The following is an 18418-nucleotide window of genomic DNA, read 5'->3' on the forward strand; positions in this document are numbered from 1 at the left end:
CTTTTGGGGTCACGGGGGGCTACGAGCACAGATTGGCAGCAGGATGCCATGCTCTCCATTGACGTGTCTGAGGAGGAGGTGGCGTTCCCGTCTGACGACGTGGAGTCAGACAGAACGTCCCCTGTGGTTAAGCTCTCGCTGTCAGCAGAGCTTCTGCCATTGATCAAGGGGGTCTAATTGTAGTTTTAATATCCTGTTCTTTCCCTCCTGTTTTGGAAGCTAACTACTTCAAAGGATATTTAACAAACCAGTAGGCTAGCAGGTAATGTTGTTGATGTTAAGTTGCTACTGGAATCATCTTGCAAGCATGCTTGCCCTTGTTGTCTGTAGAAAGAAGAGGAATAATAAACCCCTGACCCCTAAAAGGGTGCTCTGTTAGGGTTTTAGCAGAGGGATTCATCTCGCTCTTATTTTACTCATAAGTTTAGTGCTTGCTGGTTATGATCAGGCTTCCTTCATAGCTTTATAAATAATCCTACATTTCTCTCTGGCAAATACTGGCAGACTCTGTAATGTGCACTGATGTTTACTTGGGGTAACGCTGAGACCACCAGACAAATTTAGTTGGTAATTTTTTTATTATTTTTTGTGTACCTGTGTATTAGCAATTTTTATTTCCATTCAAAACATTATGCATTGTGTGAGATCAGGTCATTTGCCTCTCAAATCAAGATACCACTAAAATTCTATCTTTAAAAGAACAAACATAATACAAATGTTAAGTAAATCCCTTGCAAGATCATTGCAGACCCCCATTGCTATTCCCTACTGAAGATGATCCCTTGCAAGATCATTGCAGACCCCCATTGCTATTACCATACTGAAGATGGTATTATTTGGGTTTATGTAATGTTGCTGCACTCATGTTACTGCTGCTGATTTATTTGGGGGCAGTTTACAAAAGCAGACTATTAAAAGTATTGAAGATCGCAAAGTTACACATTGTGCAATCTTCTGTCATTCATGTCATAATGCTGCCACAAGACACTGTGATTGTAAATTTATTTTAGAAATGTGATTCCTTTTCAGAACTACGAACAACCTCCATTCCCAGGGTGTTCGGGACTCTGAGGTTCTACTGTATTGAATGATTTCTTTTTAACATACTTGCTTGTCTCCTGTGAACAGAGAAGCTGTTTGGCGAGTTCCTCAGCTGGAGCCTGGAAGACACGCTGTCTCAGTTTCCACTGAAGCCAGGTCAGGTGGCCACTTTAACTGTGAACATAAAGGTGAAGCTGGACTTCTCTGGCCAGGAGAACCTGCTGCAGGACCTGAACGATGGTGAGAATCCTGCTTTAGCCCCTGCTTTCTGGGAGTGTCCAAAAAACAAAACAATATTTTTTATGTACAGTATGTGTAGTTGTTTTATGTAGCATACAGTTACCCAGATATATCCTTTAACCTTCTCACTTACTGTTAATTGTCCCACATTATTACATAGTAACCAGGGTTGGCAGTGCTGTTGTACAGTATCAGAATATCATTTAAATATACTTAAAAAGATACACTTATGAAATACATGTCAGCTCAGTGGGGTTTGCTTTTTGTTAAGGAGCCTAGGCGCAGAAATAAAAAGCACTTCTGTAAACTAAAATATGCTAGACTCCCACAGCAGGTTCACTTGAGTTTAAGGCTTTTGCTTGCAATGTGTGCTTCATTGATGTTGCTAAAGAATGGACACAAGCCACCCCAGAACACCCCCAGAGGAATGCCTGCTCAACAATCTGCATGCCTGAGTACATTCTACTTACTGGCGGAGAGGGTCAAGGAGAACACCCTGAGCCATCTCCCAGGCACGGCTGCCTGCTGATGAGAGGCACTCAGAGCTGTGAGCTGTTACACATGAGGAGCACACTGAAGGACGTGGCACTAATGGGAGCTGCCACTGTAAGGGCAGATTTTACAAGGGTAGCAAAGCTTACACATTTAAACTTTTTAACAAACCACTTCCTGTGTGACGTTTGGTTGTGAAATTGGCAGTACATGAGGAGAAGCATGAAGTGATTTCTTATCTGCCCCTCGGGGGGTGTACAGTATACCTTTGGAAATAAGGATATAGTGTTAGAACCCATACGCATGTTGAACTTTAGAAAACAGCTCTTCAGATTTGTGCGGTTTGCTGTGCTATTGAGAGTGTGTCATGCATATTTACATTGTATATCTGGGATTTATCTTCTTAACATGCACAGTGCAGTATCTCCGTGAAGTCTGTAGGCAAAAGCTTTCGCTGTTCTGGAGGGAGCCTATCTACTCCGGGACAGCTTTGAAGATTGCATCATTGCGTCTTCATTGAAGAACTTCAGAGTTTGATGAATTGAGAGCGACGTTTTGAAGAAAGAGCGAAGCCAAAGAGCGCGAATCCAGAGCATCCAGAGAGTCCAGAGAGAGTGAAAATCCTTGTGTTGAGTTTAAATAACACCATGTATAAGTGTTCCCTTGTACTGCAAAGAAGTCTTTGTCGGTCCTTCCATTGGTTCCATTGATAGACAGTTGCATGTCACACAAAAAGGGTGTGTTAGAAACGTGTCTGCCTATTTTGTTATCCAAGGATTTTACATTTATCATTTAAACCTCCTATTCAATAGTTACATTCATTAGAGAAGCATACAAATTTTAGTTTCATTCTCTATACAAAATTACGATTACAAGCATATAAAACACATCATAATACAATCAAAGGATAGTATTGAAAAATAGTTATTAGTTTATAATATTTTTTTAAAACCCTTCAGGTTTATTGTGAAACTTACTTAAAATAACTATTAAACTTTTGTCCACAAGTTATGTAATTAAAAATGATTCTTAAAGCATTTTAACAAACTTTTAACACAATAATGGTACAACTGCACTGTCAATTTAGCTTGCTTGGTAAGTTTTATGACACCTTAGGAGACCAGCCAATCAGATAGCATTTTGGAAGGCGAGCTTCAAAGAGTTAACAGTTTGTGGCCTGTGCCTTATCTAATCAGCTATGAAGTAGATTTGGTTAAGAATGTTCTGGAATCGGTGTTAACAACCCAATCACCACAGCATGTCACACAACTAAATCTCTGGGAAATGCTTATATTAAAATGAATTTAACCATGAATTTCCTTGACAAGTGTCAGAGTCTGGTGCTATGAAGATGAATGTATCCATATGCATGTCACACTCACATTTGTACATGTCCATAGTATACAGTTGATGAAAGGTGACTTTTTCATTATACTGATGGGTCCTGTCCTGTTCAAATATTTTTTTCTTCACAGGACTCTCGGCATTCCTTTGCAGAATCTATCAAGCAGTAGCACCTACTTTTCCATGAGTTTGTTTCTTATTTTCCCACTCTTAACATGGGGCACTTTGCCTGATATTTGGAGAGAACAACCTAAACACACATAAGTAACATAATGTATCAGTACTATAAGCTTCAAAGATTTGTCCTTAAAGTCAACTATGGTGTTTCTGCACATTCCCAGTGCTCTGCAGTTAGATGTACTGTAGAGATCAGTGTAAGGACAGACTTCATGGGGAACCAGGTGTTTTCTGCTGCCACAATACATAGCATCTACTGTGTAACAGCAATCCACTTGTATTTATTTATTAGCATGCACTGAGCAACATACTGTGCTTTTATCATGCTCTGTGTATTAAAACATCTGTCTTTCATTAGTGATGTGGAAGAGAAACAGGTGTATGAGTACTGTACTGTAGCTGCATGAGAGTACTGTATCTGCATGAGTACTGTACTGTAGCTGCATGAGTACTGTAGCTGCATGAGAGACTGTACTGTACATGAGAGTACTGTAGCTGCATGAGAGTACAGTACTGTAGCTGCATGAGAGTACTTTAGCTGCATGAGAGTACTGTACTGTAGCTGCATGAGTACTGTAGCTGCATGAGAGTACTGTACTGTAGCTGCATGAGAGTACTTTAGCTGCATGAGAGTACTGTACTGTAGCTAAATGAGAGTACTGTAGCTGCATGAGAGTAATGTGCTGTGGCTGCATGAGAGTACTGTAGCTACATGAGAGCACTGTTGCTGCATGAGAGTAATGTGCTGTAGCTAAATGAGTATATTACTGTAGCTGCATGAGAGTAATGTAGCTACATGAGAGTACTTTAGCTGCATGAGAAATAAGCACAGTGTTTGCAAAACAGTTTGAATGATATTAGTGCAGCATAAAAAGACATCCTTTATTTGTATACTATATATATATATATATATATAGAGAGAGAGAGAGAGAGAGAGAGAGAGAGAGAGAGAGAGAGAGATATGCTACAAGAAATGTCTGGCAACTGTAAATACAATGTCATATCTATCAGATATGTATAATACACACCCTAATACATACACACATGTTGACGATGCAGTCTGTTCCACACTCCCATCTACACACTGATATTCTGTTCATACAATGATTGACACTGGAATTGCACACCTCTGCAATTTTCAAGTGCAGGAATCACTTTCACATAGGGCTTCTCTTACACAGTGACAAGCAAGCATACAGACCAGACAGCATAATGACACATATTGTACTGAACATGCATACCCATGCAATTGAACAGTACACATTGTAGCCAACAAGCTGTTCACACATGGTGTCATATACACCAGCACGTACAACAAAAGCAGGCAATAGAATAAAGCATTCCATGCACATTCTGGATAGCAGAATTATGAATAGCAAAGTATGTGGAATACAATCATTCAATCTGGAATATAAATGTTAAAATGTAAATTTTATAAATAGAGAATAATAAAAAAAAAAAAAAAAAAACAACCAAACAAAAAAACAATAAGATGAAAAAAAATCTGGATAAAAAAGTAACTACAATAAAAAAGATCATCATTAGCTCTATATTTGTTCTTAACAGAGAATTGAGATTTCAGTGGGCTGGTAATTTTATCACTTGAGTGAGGTCATGCACTGCAGAATTGGTTTGGAAAGCCTTTATCTGATCTATAAAAGAGCTGTATAAACAATTCTGTGCCTAGTTAAACATGAAACATAAAACTGGAAATTAATGTGCTATTCCTTCTTATAAAACTAGAAGTGAATGTGCTATTCCTTCTTATAAAACTGGACGTATATGTGCTACTCCTTCTTATAAAACTGGAAGTGAATGTGCTATTCCTTCGTATAAAACTGGAAATGAATGTGCTATTACTTCTTATAAAACTGGAAATTTAATGTGCTATTCCCTCTTATAAAACTGGAAATGAATGTTCTAGAGTGAGCAGCATAGTTATTTACCAGAGGGAGGCTGCCTTCTGCACCAGGGGAAGAGGACTATTGGGCTATTATGTTTCAGTGAGATTTTTCTGTGTATATATTTTTAACCTATAATAACCTATACTAATATATTTGTTCTGATAAAACACAAACATTTATAATTAATTTATTAAAAAACAAAACAAACAAAACACCACAACTGGAGCACTATAATCATACTACGGAGTTTCTGCATTGAGCTGGCAGTATGGAAAGGCTTCTGAATCTATGATGCTGTATTTCTTTGTAGCAGTATTCTAATTTGTGTTGACACATTTCTGATTTAAAGGTAAACTATTTTGTTGTGTGCCTGTGTTCTCTAGATAAAGCAGTACTACTGCAGTTCAGCTGCGTGTGCTCACAGCAGCTTACACTGAACCGGTTTCTGCTCCTGGTTTCTGTACTGCTCTTAAAGTATTGGTTAACTATGTTGAATCCTTTTTAAAAATGTACAGACCTCAATCATGTGCCTCTAACTCATCTTTGTTTTAGGTTAAACAGATTCAGTTCTTTGAGCCTGTCTTCGTAGCTCATTCCTTGAAGCCCTTGGATTAGTCTGGTTGCTCTTCGTCGGACTCTCTTCATTGCTACAGTGTCCCTTTGGTACTGCGGTGACCACAAGTGCCTAATATAGCCTCATCCTAACCGCCTGGAACGTTTGAAACTTCTGTGCAGTAGGAGTGTTATTTCCATCCCTGGTCTGCTTGCTGACAGTGAGTCTGTTACACCAAGGTCTTTCTCTTGGGGAGCCTGTTCCAGTTCTCTACCCCCAATTTGGTATTTGGATCCTACCTTTGTGTGACTTGCATGTAACACTTTACGTTTGCTGACATTGAATTTAATTTGCCATGATTCTGCCCAGTTCTTTCTAGATTTCCTCAGTGGCTGAGAGCGTGTCTTTGGTAGGGATTGGTCCTGCATTTCCAGCATGGTATCTGAACTTTATCCATCTGCCTTCTATGGATCCTCCTTTCAGTGTCGTTCCTGTCACGCTGTGTCGGCTCTGTCCAGCTGATATTGCTGTTTGGCTTTTCCAGTTGATTTCAAGTTGTTTGTTGTGGTCGCGTGGTTCCATGATTTCTGTTATGTTCATCCTGTCTTGGTTATTTGAAGATACTAGGTGTAGTCCCTGCGCACTCCCTGCTAAGGTTATTTTAAATGTGTATGCACATACTGTGGCTGTACTGTACTGCAGGGCATGCTGATTTGCTGTTTCATGTTACTGATACTGTCAGTCTAATTTACACTTGTTTTGGGTGAGGACATGTTTGTTAATATTGTCTTGTTGATTCATTGAACCCGTAAAGTCCTTTAGGGATGTTGTATTTTAGAATGATAGTGTTCTGCAGTAACAATTGCATTCTCAAAACAATTACTTCAACCAAGCCCGAGATCCAGAAAATGAAACCCGGTCGAACAATAACAACACAACACGTTTATATAGTGTTTACATTTTAAACAACAGAACACGTTTATATAGTGTTTACATTTTAAATAACACAACACGTTTGTATATTGTTTACATTTTAAACAACACAACACGTTTATATAGTGTTTACATTTTAAACAACACAACATGGCTACATAGTCTATACATTTGATCAAAATTAGTTCAGTAATGCACAATAACAACACATTTATATAAGCTATACATTTTATCAAAATGAGTCCAGTAATACACAATAATACAATACGGTTATAAAGTCTATACATTTTATCAAAATGAGTTAATACACAGTACACAATAACAACACAACAGTTATATAGTCTATACATTTTAGCAAAGTGAGTTCACTAATACACAATAATAACACAACATGGTTATATAACATGGTGTATACACTACAGCTGTTACACTGGCCCTGGTTTATGCGGTACAGCGACATGGTCACACCCTGTTGTACTTTATAACTCTCTCTCTCTCTCTCTCTCTCTCTGCTTATACAGTTATCACATTCCCACGTATAGTCTCTTTTAGTTGAAGTGTGGAATACTCTATTGTTGGGGTATGATTAAGTTGTCATCTGTGATCCAGTCCCGTCAGAGGCTGGCTTGCTGTAAGATTGCCTGTGCTCCTGCTTAGGCAACCTGGTCTTGCTCAGTATATTGGAAGTCTTGCTTTAAATTTGATCAGTGCCAGCAGTCCAAATCATTTCATCAGTGTTATTGGTTCAGCGTTCATTGAACTTTACTCTTTCATCGATCTCGATCCAGTTGACTGAGTTCTCCTTACATCCTTTTTGTATAATTTAAGTTGCGTTTCTCACATTATTGGGGTGTTCCTTTTGAATATTGCAAAGCGCTGTAGGATAAGCTGTTGTTTCTCTGCTGACTTTGTGTGTGTATATATATACACGCAATTAAACTGTTGTCATTGTTTTTGTCTTGGGTTAAAATGCAAGGTGCAAAAAATACAGTCCGATTACTTGTGCATGGACTGAGAAAGCACGGTAAGAACTGGTTTTGAAATGCTGTTTTGTAAATTGCCAAATACTATATTACAATGCCTTGTTTTGCAATAATATTCACTGGATTTCTTTGAATAGTACACTGACAGTATCATACTTTGGTGTTTTAGACACACTGATATAACTGACATTATTAATGTATACTGCCTAGACGTTAATAAAGTAAAACGAATCCTTTCTACATATCCGATGGACCCCTGGAACCAGTGAAGCTGGGTATGACAGGTTCTACTGAAATATCCAGTGAAAGGATTATGTATCTCCAGAGTGCATGCTGCTGTACCGTACCTGCAATATAACTGACCTTACCCCAGGAATAATTTATTGTCTAGACAGGTCTGGTCCTTGCTGTACATGCACATTCAAATATATAGAAATGTGTTCCAGTGTTGGACAACAATAACGCAGGACAATTGTCAGAAGTAGACATGATTGGATAAAATACAGAACTAGTGTTATAAAAAGGGCATTCAATTAAATCTGAATTTTCAATTGATGGGATAAAAGTATTATATAATAGCCAGCCATCATCCTGTCCTTTTCAGAAACCCTGTGTTCTGTAGTCCTAGCAACGGGTCTCATAGAAAGCATGAGAGAAGTTCATGTTAGCGACTATTTGTGTGTAATGAGGAGGCACATGCAAGAGGGGTAGAATATGACGTGACAGACAAGCCAACGCTTAAAACACACCGTTATTCCTGTTCTTCCGTTAACGTGTTTTCATCCCCATCTTATACTGCACTCTTCTGTTGTAAGGGTCATAGGGGTACGCAGGATGACTCAGAAATGCAAGTTAAAAAGAATGATCTTGAATTGATAGTATCCCCCATATATCTATATATATATATATATATATATATTATATATATAATATAATATTATATATATATATAATTTGCTATATATATATATATTATATTATATATTATCTCTAAACTACTGCGCATAAATATTTTGCTTTTGCTTAGCAACTCAAAGTGAACCGCAGATGAGAAACAAACAAAAAAAACCCAGAATCTATCACAGCCGTACCTTCCACCTGTACGCATGTGTGATTCCGATTTCACTGGATTTCCACTGGTATGGGTGGGTGTAGCAGGGTTCTGGTGATTCTGCCTATGGAGAGCACTGTGCTGCTCATTAACTTCACTGTATTCAGCTTGTTGTATCATTGAATACTAAACCAGTGAAGCCCAATGTTTCAGCATTTTTTAGAAGTATAAATGTTCTGGTAAACATGAATAATAATCACAATACTCATACATTGACAGTATTTTTTTTTTTTTTTTTTTTTAATTGTGGCTGCATTTTTTTAGTAACAGCAGTAGCAATTAGGGAAGAAAACACAAGTTCAAGAGTACAGAAAGTGCAAAGCGGCAGAAAGTTCTACTGAATCTGTTTGGATCATTTTTATGTTGGCTTAAAAAAAGTTTAGCAGTGGTAATTATTATAGTTGTATCTTGGTAAATTTTTCTGATATTGTAAACATTGTAAATGGCACATAATTTTGTTGAGATGGTAAGGAAATGGTAAAGTGAAAAACATTTACAGCAAAGACTGTTTTGTATTATTTATAACTTTGCTGAATAGAAAGTGAATACGAGTGTTTCCAAAGAGATTCCCAAGTACTGTCTTTTAATTGTGCATCCAAAGACAAATTAAAAGTTTTAAGAATTAAGCCTACTGTTTGTTATTCTGTTCAAAACCAGCAGTCTGACAGTCTCAAACTGTTGTGACATAAATTATGCATTAAATAAAAAGAGGGGGAAAAAGTAATGTGTTAGAATATTCTGCCATTTATTGAAACTGTGGTACCATTCAGTCAAGTGAAAATTGTAAAGGGGTACTTGAGCTGAAAACTCCAGACAGAAGGGGGTGTAGTTTCAAAAAAAGGTTGAAAACCCCTGCTTTTAGGTGCAGTACAAGTGACATAGGTGTCCCACAGAAAAAGGTGCTTTCTTATTCTTGCAATGCGGTGCATGAAACACAGTTTAAAAGGGATCTGGGTTCCAGATTTCCTCCTCGTCATACTTGAGTCACACTCAAATGTATTTTAAGAAGAAATTGTTTTTACAACCACTCAGTTAAATAAATACATTTGAAAGTTAATAAATAAATTAAAAAAAAAACATTTTAATATTATTGGCAGCCACCTCTTAGTATGTATTAATTGTGTTCTTCTAATGATTGATGTAGTAACTAAAATGTCTATATGCAATCTTTAAATATAATTTGCTGCAGAACAATTTAACAGGTCTGAGCTTTCCCAGTTTTCAAGCTGCAGCATCGGGCAGCAACAGTTTGACTTGTTTGGTTAGTTGCTCTATTCGAGGTACATATACAGTCAATTCTCATTAAAACAATTTGGATTAGACAAATTTCCTCACAGTACAAATTTTCTACAAGGTCCCGGCCAAATGTAGCAGTTGTTTTTTGTAAATCACTTCTTATATTATAAATTCCCTTAACATGAATTTTCTGTTGGTGTGAATTATTTTGGAGCCAAATGGGAATAAAATGGAATGCCCTAGTTCAAACATCTAAGTGTAAAGGATATTGGGATTAGCGCCTCTGTACTGTATTTTAGTGCTGCTTGATGCATTTTGAGTTGCCATAGTGCTCATGCAAAAGTGGAGGTGTTGAAAGCATGGATAATGCACCACCGTTCAAGAAAAAGAAAGATGTTGATTTCAACATTCCCACAAACACTTTGTCATGCATTCTGAAAAACCGGGATGCAATAATAGGCCTATGAACAGCGAACTGTGGATTCAAGTTGTCAGCGTTTCCGATATGTACAATACCCTAATGTTGAGAATGCCTTGTTTCAACTTGTAATGTATACTTTTTAAAAGTTCACTTACAACCGTTTCTTTAATAAAATGCACAGTACTTTTTAAATGTATAATACTTGTCATTGTTCTGTTATTGAAATTTAATTTCAGTGTTACTGTAACTTCAATACAAACTGACAGTGTGGATTTGACTTAGACTCCTGATAATACGGATTACTGATAATGCATTTTTTTAAAAAGTTTTAGTTGATGAAAGGTAGAAATGGATAGAAACTGATATGAAGTGCCACAAAGCGACGCAGAGGGTGCTTCACTGCATGCATGTAAGCTTTGCTAGAGTCAGGAGATTGCATGCTGACCTCTCCTTGCATACACTGCTCACTCACATTATTAATCAGGAGCTGTAGCCTGGCACACAGCTAATGGGAGCCAGTGAAATATTTCTTGATGGCTTTAGCAGAGGGGATGATCTATCTGATTTAATGTTGTCATTATTTCTTGCATTTGTGCCTCACATTATCATTTTATTATCACTTCAGGACATGGAAATTTCCTTTATAAAAAGCAAGGGCATTAATAGAACCATTAGTCACTAGTGTAGAGATAATGTTCCTGAGCGCTTCAGGGTAGTCTGTCGTTGACAAAAGAATAGACAAAATCCTTTACCAACATTCAATAGAACTGTAATAAAAACAAATGCATATTACCATGTTTCCATGTTTTTTTGGAGTGGTGTGGGTTCATACAGATTTTAGTTTGAGCTGTTAATTTAATTATGATAATGCTGTGAGTAGAAGGGTAGCAGGTGTTAGGGTTAGGGTTAGGGTAGTACAGTACTTGTAGTCTTCATTTGGGTTTGATGGCAGAAGAATAAACATTAAGCTGTCACTGGCATTTCTGTTTAAGTTTAAGAACTTGGTCCTAAAGGATCCAAGTGATTTTGCCTCAACAACACGACTCAGTAACGCTTTCCATCCCCTCTCTGTGTGAAGAGATGTCTCATTTCTTCTATCCTAAGTCCACTACCACTTAATTTCCAACTGTGTCCTCTGGCCCAGGTTCCGGTTTACAGTATTGGTTTGGGTTAACTGTGAAGTGCTTATGAGGTTTTAAAGACTTCAGTCATGTCCCCCAGATTCTTTTTTGTTCCAGGCTGAGTAGATTCAGTTCTTTCAGCCTGTCTTCCTATCTCTTTCCCTGGTAATAGTCTGGCTGCTCTTCGTTGGACTCTCTCCAAGGGCCACAATGTCTGTTACGTAATGGCTGGGATTGTGACAGGATGTATAGGCTGATTTGTATGGGTGTATTAAGTAATGGCTGGGATTGTGACAGGATGTATAGGCTGATTTGTATGGGTGTATTAAGTAATGGCTGGGATTGTGACAGGATGTATAGGCTGATTTGTATGGGTGTATTAAGTAATGGCTGGGATTGTGACAGGATGTATAGGCTGATTTGTATGGGTGTATTAAGTAATGGCTGGGATTGTGACAGGATGTATAGGCTGATTTGTATGGGTGTATTAAGTAATGGCTGGGATTGTGACAGGATGTATAGGCTGATTTGTATGGGTGTATTAAGTAATGGCTGGGATTGTGACAGGATGTATAGGCTGATTTGTATGGGTGTATTAAGTAATGGCTGGGATTGTGACAGGATGTATAGGCTGATTTGTATGGGTGTATTAAGTAATGGCTGGGATTGTGACAGGATGTATAGGCTGATTTGTATGGGTGTATTAAGTAATGGCTGGGATTGTGACAGGATGTATAGGCTGATTTGTATGGGTGTATTAAGTAATGGCTGGGATTGTGACAGGATGTATAGGCTGATTTGTATGGGTGTATTAAGTAATGGCTGGGATTGTGACAGGATGTATAGGCTGATTTGTATGGGTGTATTAAGTAATGGCTGGGATTGTGACAGGATGTATAGGCTGATTTGTATGGGTGTATTAAATAATGGCTGGGATTGTGACAGGATGTATAGACTGATTTGTATGGGTGTATTAAGTAATGGCTGGGATTGTGACAGGATGTATAGGCTGATTTGTATGGGTGTATTAAATAATGGCGAACAAGCCAAAACCAAGCAAAGCTGGCAGATGTTGAAATGAATAACACTTTTTGGCACGTGTTTTCGGTACTTGTTTGTGTAATAAAGGCAGAATAGAATTATCTGTTGCTCTTTTTTGTTTATTACATAAACATGTTAATAGAGATCAATTGAAACATAAGAAAGCACACAGCATGTATATAGCATACTTTAGCTGTAAAACATCACCTTTGCTGCAAGTAGAAACGAGTACCCTGGTGTGATGGGGTGCCCACCACTTCATGAGAGAGAGAGTGTTGACGTTGCTACCTGGATTGTGATCGGTATAGGCACTCGTTTTATGTTTGTGTCTTTCTTTGGTGTATTAGAACATTTTTTGTTACCTTATTTTGTTTAACGTCACCACCACCAGCCATCCTGCCACATCTGGTCACCGGAGTCAACCCCTTGTTTTATTATTCACAATTGCTTTATGATTTCGACACAGTCCCAATGAGAAATGGTCATTTTGTTTTATCTTAAATGGGGAATAGTCATTTGACAGTTTAAGACTGAGCAGGTATTTGATGGATTCTACAAAGGTCAGGGAATAATTGGTTGTGTTTGTTTGCAGCCTGAACGTGAGGCCTGTAATCTTTATTTTATTACAGCAAGGTGGTTTATGTTTGTTTTTAAGTGGGCTGCCTTAGCTATAAATGGAGTATTGACCTATCTGGGATTGCCATTGAGTTGATTATTCATTGATGGGGGCGCTGGGTGATTTGGCATGTCCTCTGATTAAGGCACTACAGTTTTTTGTCTGGGACCCAGTGAAAATCCTATCCAAATGTGTGTTGAGACAAAGCAGTTATTGACAGAAGACTTTACTTATTTATGAAAATAAGCTCAAATAGGTGCCACATCTTTGCTCCTGGTCAGAGAATATTATACACATGCACACATGCTGCAGGGTACTGTATAACTGCTGATCGGCTCGTGACATGGGGACACATTATTCTTGCTATGATTCTTTAATAATAATGATGACTCAGTACTATTTTTTATTAAGAAGTCATTTCGATGTGAAATAGGCTTGTTAATTAACATTACTGTTAAAATTGTATGTCAAAAGTGTGTAAACTGTACCTGCTTTAGGTAATTGGGGGGAGGGGGAGAGGGGGGGGGGATCTTTGGTGAATTATTTTCCTTATTTGGATTTATAAAATATGAATTTGTTGTTATATTAATTCATATGTAGAAATGCTAGACAAATGCAACAGCATTGATTGACAGTACAGTGGGCCACAGTTGCCCCCCCAACACAGACTCCTGCAGCACCTGCTTTTCCTTGGAGGTCTGACAAGGCCCAGACCCCTCCAGATACACATGCAGCAGACAGTGACAGCTTTTTCATTTTCAATGAAGCCTCCTCCATCACTGTTCCTCCAAGAGCAGCCTGCTGCAATGGCTTTTTGCAGCTCTGCGTGGTATGGATCTGTAAAGAGCATTCTCTTGTCCTCTCTGCTGTAGCACAACTCAAGGTTTAGATGTGAGAAGTACAACTGAGGTTAGCTTAATCACTCAGATATGGCTAAAGCTTACAGAAGTTTTCCAAAAGAAGCAATAAGCACTACTGAGAGACCCTGCCTGCTGTGGCAGCATGTGATGCAGTCTTGCTGGTGCTCTGTGCCAGCACATCCTCGAGGGAGACAATAGACAATAAGATACCCAACAGCCAAGAGCTGCGTGTCTGAAGTACCCTGTGTAATGTATTTAAGAGACAAAGGGCTGATTTCAGATATGCTCTAAGCACGTTTAATATCACAGCATGCATTGCATGGGTACCACAGTGTGTCTGAAAGTGTTAACATCTACAAAAAAACAAGTGATTTACTTTATAGGAATGTGACCAGCTTTCAGTTTTAATGTTCCTTTGACCCAAAGCCCAGTGTGCTCTACTGCACCTCTAGAATCAACTTAACAATTAAACAGAGAAGCTTCCCTGAGGTGGGCACTAACTGTCTCCCTGACCCTGACTTGTGTTTTTAGATGGAATCAGCGTGACAGGACTGCCCATTTCCAGCCCTCTCAGACAGGTCCTGAAACCCAGAGCGGAGAGCAAGGCTGGAAACCCTCCTGAGTCCAGCAAGGGCGGAGAGTATAACCACGTCAAGGTAGGAGCTGCTTGCTGCCTGTCAGGCTTTCAAGGGCTAGACACTGATCCAGTGCAGGCCTGATTCAGTGCAGATCTGCTAGCAGCAGAAGAGGATTTTTATTATTCAGGTTCTGTTGTGGGTTGAACTCAGACCTGGACTCCTAAGAAATGCAAGCATGCTGCAAATGCCCATCTGTGAGGGTTTATGTAATATAAAGGGCATCGAGTGTCAGTGAATTTCATTGACTTTGTTGACTCTTTATTACCAGCAATCTGGTTCTGTTTCCCATTTGCAGATTATTGCTTCACAGACAAAAAGTCTTGAGAATTTTAAAAAGGTTTTCCAGGAGTCACTTACTGGTTGCTGCTACTTTCTTTTAGCATTCAGTCTCTGCCTGACCAAACTCCTGTGGCCTCTTTAAAGACCTCTAATTCCTTAGCTTGTGTAGCAAAGGAATCAATAGTTGTGTTAATCAATAGACTTCCATCACTAGGCTTAAGTGAAGAGGGTCCACACAGTACCACAACAGAGTGTCTCATTTCATGTGGTGCATACAAACGAAAATTGTTTTTGTTTAGCCATAAAAAATGATTTACATTTTTCATATAGCATAAATAAATAAATTGAATGAATGGCTGTGGTTTAAGTATTAATGTAGTTTGGGTGAAAATCGCAAAGCTAAGCTGTTGAAATCCACTGTCTTCCACACTTGATGCCACTGAGTTGCTCACACTGTGCTAATGAGGTGGCAAGGATCTGACCTGAAGATGCTTTTAAGACTGTACCCTGTGGCTTTAAGGAAGGAAGTGTATTTATCAGCACTTTTATTGCCTTCTAGAAGAGCACGTAGGACTTCTTTGAAGGGTAAGTGAGGTTTCATATACACCAATTATAATAAACAGGTCCTTAACCTGTGCAGGTTAGCATGATGTGGAATTGCAAAGAACACTTTTGATTAACAAAATAATAGTCGAAAGCTGCTCTTTAAAAGTCTATGAAGCTGGGCATTTCAAATAAAATTCTGTAAATCCATCTTAGCCTTTTGTTGATTAATGGTGTTTTCAGCTGCTGACTAGCAGATGTTTTTTCTTCTTGGGACACATTTCCAGTGTGAGCCCTTAAAGAGGTACTAGCCCATGACTCCTGTCACAACGCTGTTTTCACTCCCTCTGTTGAGTGATGTTGCTGATAGCTATAAACTACCTCAGCTTCGTCTTGGATTATATCCTCTCGGAAACCTGTTTGCCTCTTACGCTCAATACAGCAGTAGTTATCACTTGAATATCAAATAGAAAGGGAGAGGGTACTTTTTAAATGCAACCATTTTCACCCCTTGGTACTGCTTCACGTGCAGATTAGAATGGATATTAGTATGGAAGCACAGGGAGTAGAAATGAGTTCATGTGCACATGTACCCAGACTCAAATTGAATGATTGATTAGCAATAGAGTCTCGTTACAGCTGCATACAAGGGTGAACCCTTCACGCACACAGTGTTGAGTGTTCATGAGTGGAGAACAGGAGTAGTGACAGGAGGTATATCTGAGAGAGGGGGTATTGTATAAACTGCTTACTAATGTCTTGGCTGATGCAAAATTAATTCCCCATATTTGCCATTCTGTGGCGCATTAATAAATCCTATCTCTGTCAGAAAGAATATCTTATTTAAACATTGAGTGTGGTTCATGGGTGCTGGCTGTGGGTTGTTTTGTGGAATCTACACTACAGGATTCACTCTCTGTGCAGCAGCTATTAGCATCCCACCTGGTTTAAAGTACAAACAGTGGCTTAAAGTGTAGTAGCAGGCTCCGAAAAAAATATAGCATTACACTTCCCCATGTGTTACAGCAACTGCTTAAATAACGTACCTGCCTTTTTCTCTCCATTGGCTCAGTGTACATGTGTGTTTACTCTTATCCAAGACATTTCTGTCTCGGGGAATTAAAATGGACTTTCCCCCAATGTTAATAAAGATCTGGTTTGCTGGGGGGGAGGGGGAGTATATCTTTATTACTAGTAAACTGGTTCAAATCTGAGTAGTGATTGAATGGGCGTTTGTGATATTGAAAGGGAGGGTGCAGACGCTACTGAAGCGTACTGAACTGAACCATGAGTTTGTTCCCTAAATTGTTACTGCCTGCTGAATCCTGCACAATCTGTGTCAGGACCATAAGGAGATGTTCTGGCATCAGTAGCTGCTGGTGGTGAGCGGAGCGGAGGACCAGCTACATCAGCCGCCAGCAAGCATTGCACAACAGCGATATGAAGGGATGCTCGGCTGTCTTTATTTTTGTAACCCAGCGGTGTACTTTTATTCTGAATCACATTTTTGTTTCATTAGCTTATTTTGTATCTCTTTATACTAAATATAGCATCCTCATTTGCATTGTACTTGTATGACTGCTTCTGCTAAAAAATGATGGAATATTGAGTAGTATTGTTGATTCCCAAGACAGAAGTCAAGTCACATTTTATTTTGAGAGTGGGTTAAACAATGTTTGTGTTGTGCACTGTATCAAGCTGCCTCATCATATCCTCTTCCCTTATAGATATTATAGATATAAAGCGTGCCATATTTTCATAGCTGGGATGCTTTGGGAACAAAATAAAATGTCACTTATTTCTCCCATTCTTTGGCATTCCCTCAGGGATTATCAGAAGTCAGTGGTCACCCTTGCTTCTCCTCTTGAGTTTGGTTTGAAGTGAGAAGTGGATACAAAGTCACTTACGCTTCAGATTCAATTTTTTCTCTGTTACGCTTCACACACAGGCTAGCCATTGAAGTGAGCGAGTGGAGCAGCACTTCAAGAAACATACTTTTATAGTCCAAATGCAGCTTGCATTCAGCAGGGCCTTGCACGGGATTTTCAAACATACTGTCAGTTTTCTTAGAGTATGGATTGGAATACACCATATGATTAAGCTTATTGTTTAAATGAGCCATTGGTCTGTAACTAATGCTATATGTAAACCATAAGAAATGAAGAAGTCATTTTTAGTTTCAGATTACAAAAATGTAACTTATGTAGTTTCTTACCATATGCTGTACTTAGTAAAGTACAGTAGCTTTGCTGTGTAAATTAGCAAGCTGCCTTGTTACAGTTACCCCAGGGCTACATTGGATTTGAGTCCATTCATTGGAGCAATTCTGTGGCCAAGTGCTTTCCTTTTTAATTCTAGGAAAACTGCCTCAGCAAATATAGGGGGCCGCCATCTCCAGATGGCCCTCTCTGAGACTTGGTTTTGCAGAGCTCGGCTTGGTCTGTGCCCTGTCCTGTCAGGCATGCCCCACACATACTGGCACTGCCATCATCTGGCTGGAGGGGCACAGCTTCATCCTTTCCCTGTATGTAAACTGCTTCCCCTGCATTCTTTGGAACCAGCTTGGTGTGCTCTCATTTGGTTTGGTTTTGGAAGATAGGAAGTTTATTTTACAGATACAGGGCTGTTGTTTTTACAGATGGTGTTAATGTTTTAACTCAAATCAACACTGTTCCCTGGGCATTGCTGGATTTTAACCAGGTTATGAGAAACCTGAGACAGTAACACTCAGTCGTAAGTTGCTCAGTAGAACTGCAAATGCACTTACTGTTATTATGCAAATACACAAACTTTCCTAAAAGTCTTTAATCTATTAATTTCCATCACATTGTTTTATAATATTCATACGTACATACAGTGCCTCCAGAAAAGTATTTTGACACCCC

General features: G+C 38.8%; 1 protein-coding gene across 2 annotated transcripts in view; it reads left to right on the forward strand.

The window, feature by feature from the left end:
* The window catches only part of trappc9 (trafficking protein particle complex subunit 9), a 370303-nt gene that overhangs the window by 127724 nt on the left and 224161 nt on the right, over positions 1–18418 (forward strand). For both annotated transcript variants that reach the window (XM_041249230.1, XM_041249231.1), the window contains 2 exons: positions 1129–1281; positions 14605–14729. In XM_041249230.1, coding sequence (XP_041105164.1) covers positions 1129–1281; positions 14605–14729 — 278 coding nt within the window. The remainder of the gene's footprint in view (positions 1–1128; positions 1282–14604; positions 14730–18418) is intronic.

The sequence above is a fragment of the Polyodon spathula genome, chromosome 4 (assembly GCF_017654505.1).
Source record: "Polyodon spathula isolate WHYD16114869_AA chromosome 4, ASM1765450v1, whole genome shotgun sequence".
Taxonomy (NCBI): domain Eukaryota; kingdom Metazoa; phylum Chordata; class Actinopteri; order Acipenseriformes; family Polyodontidae; genus Polyodon; species Polyodon spathula.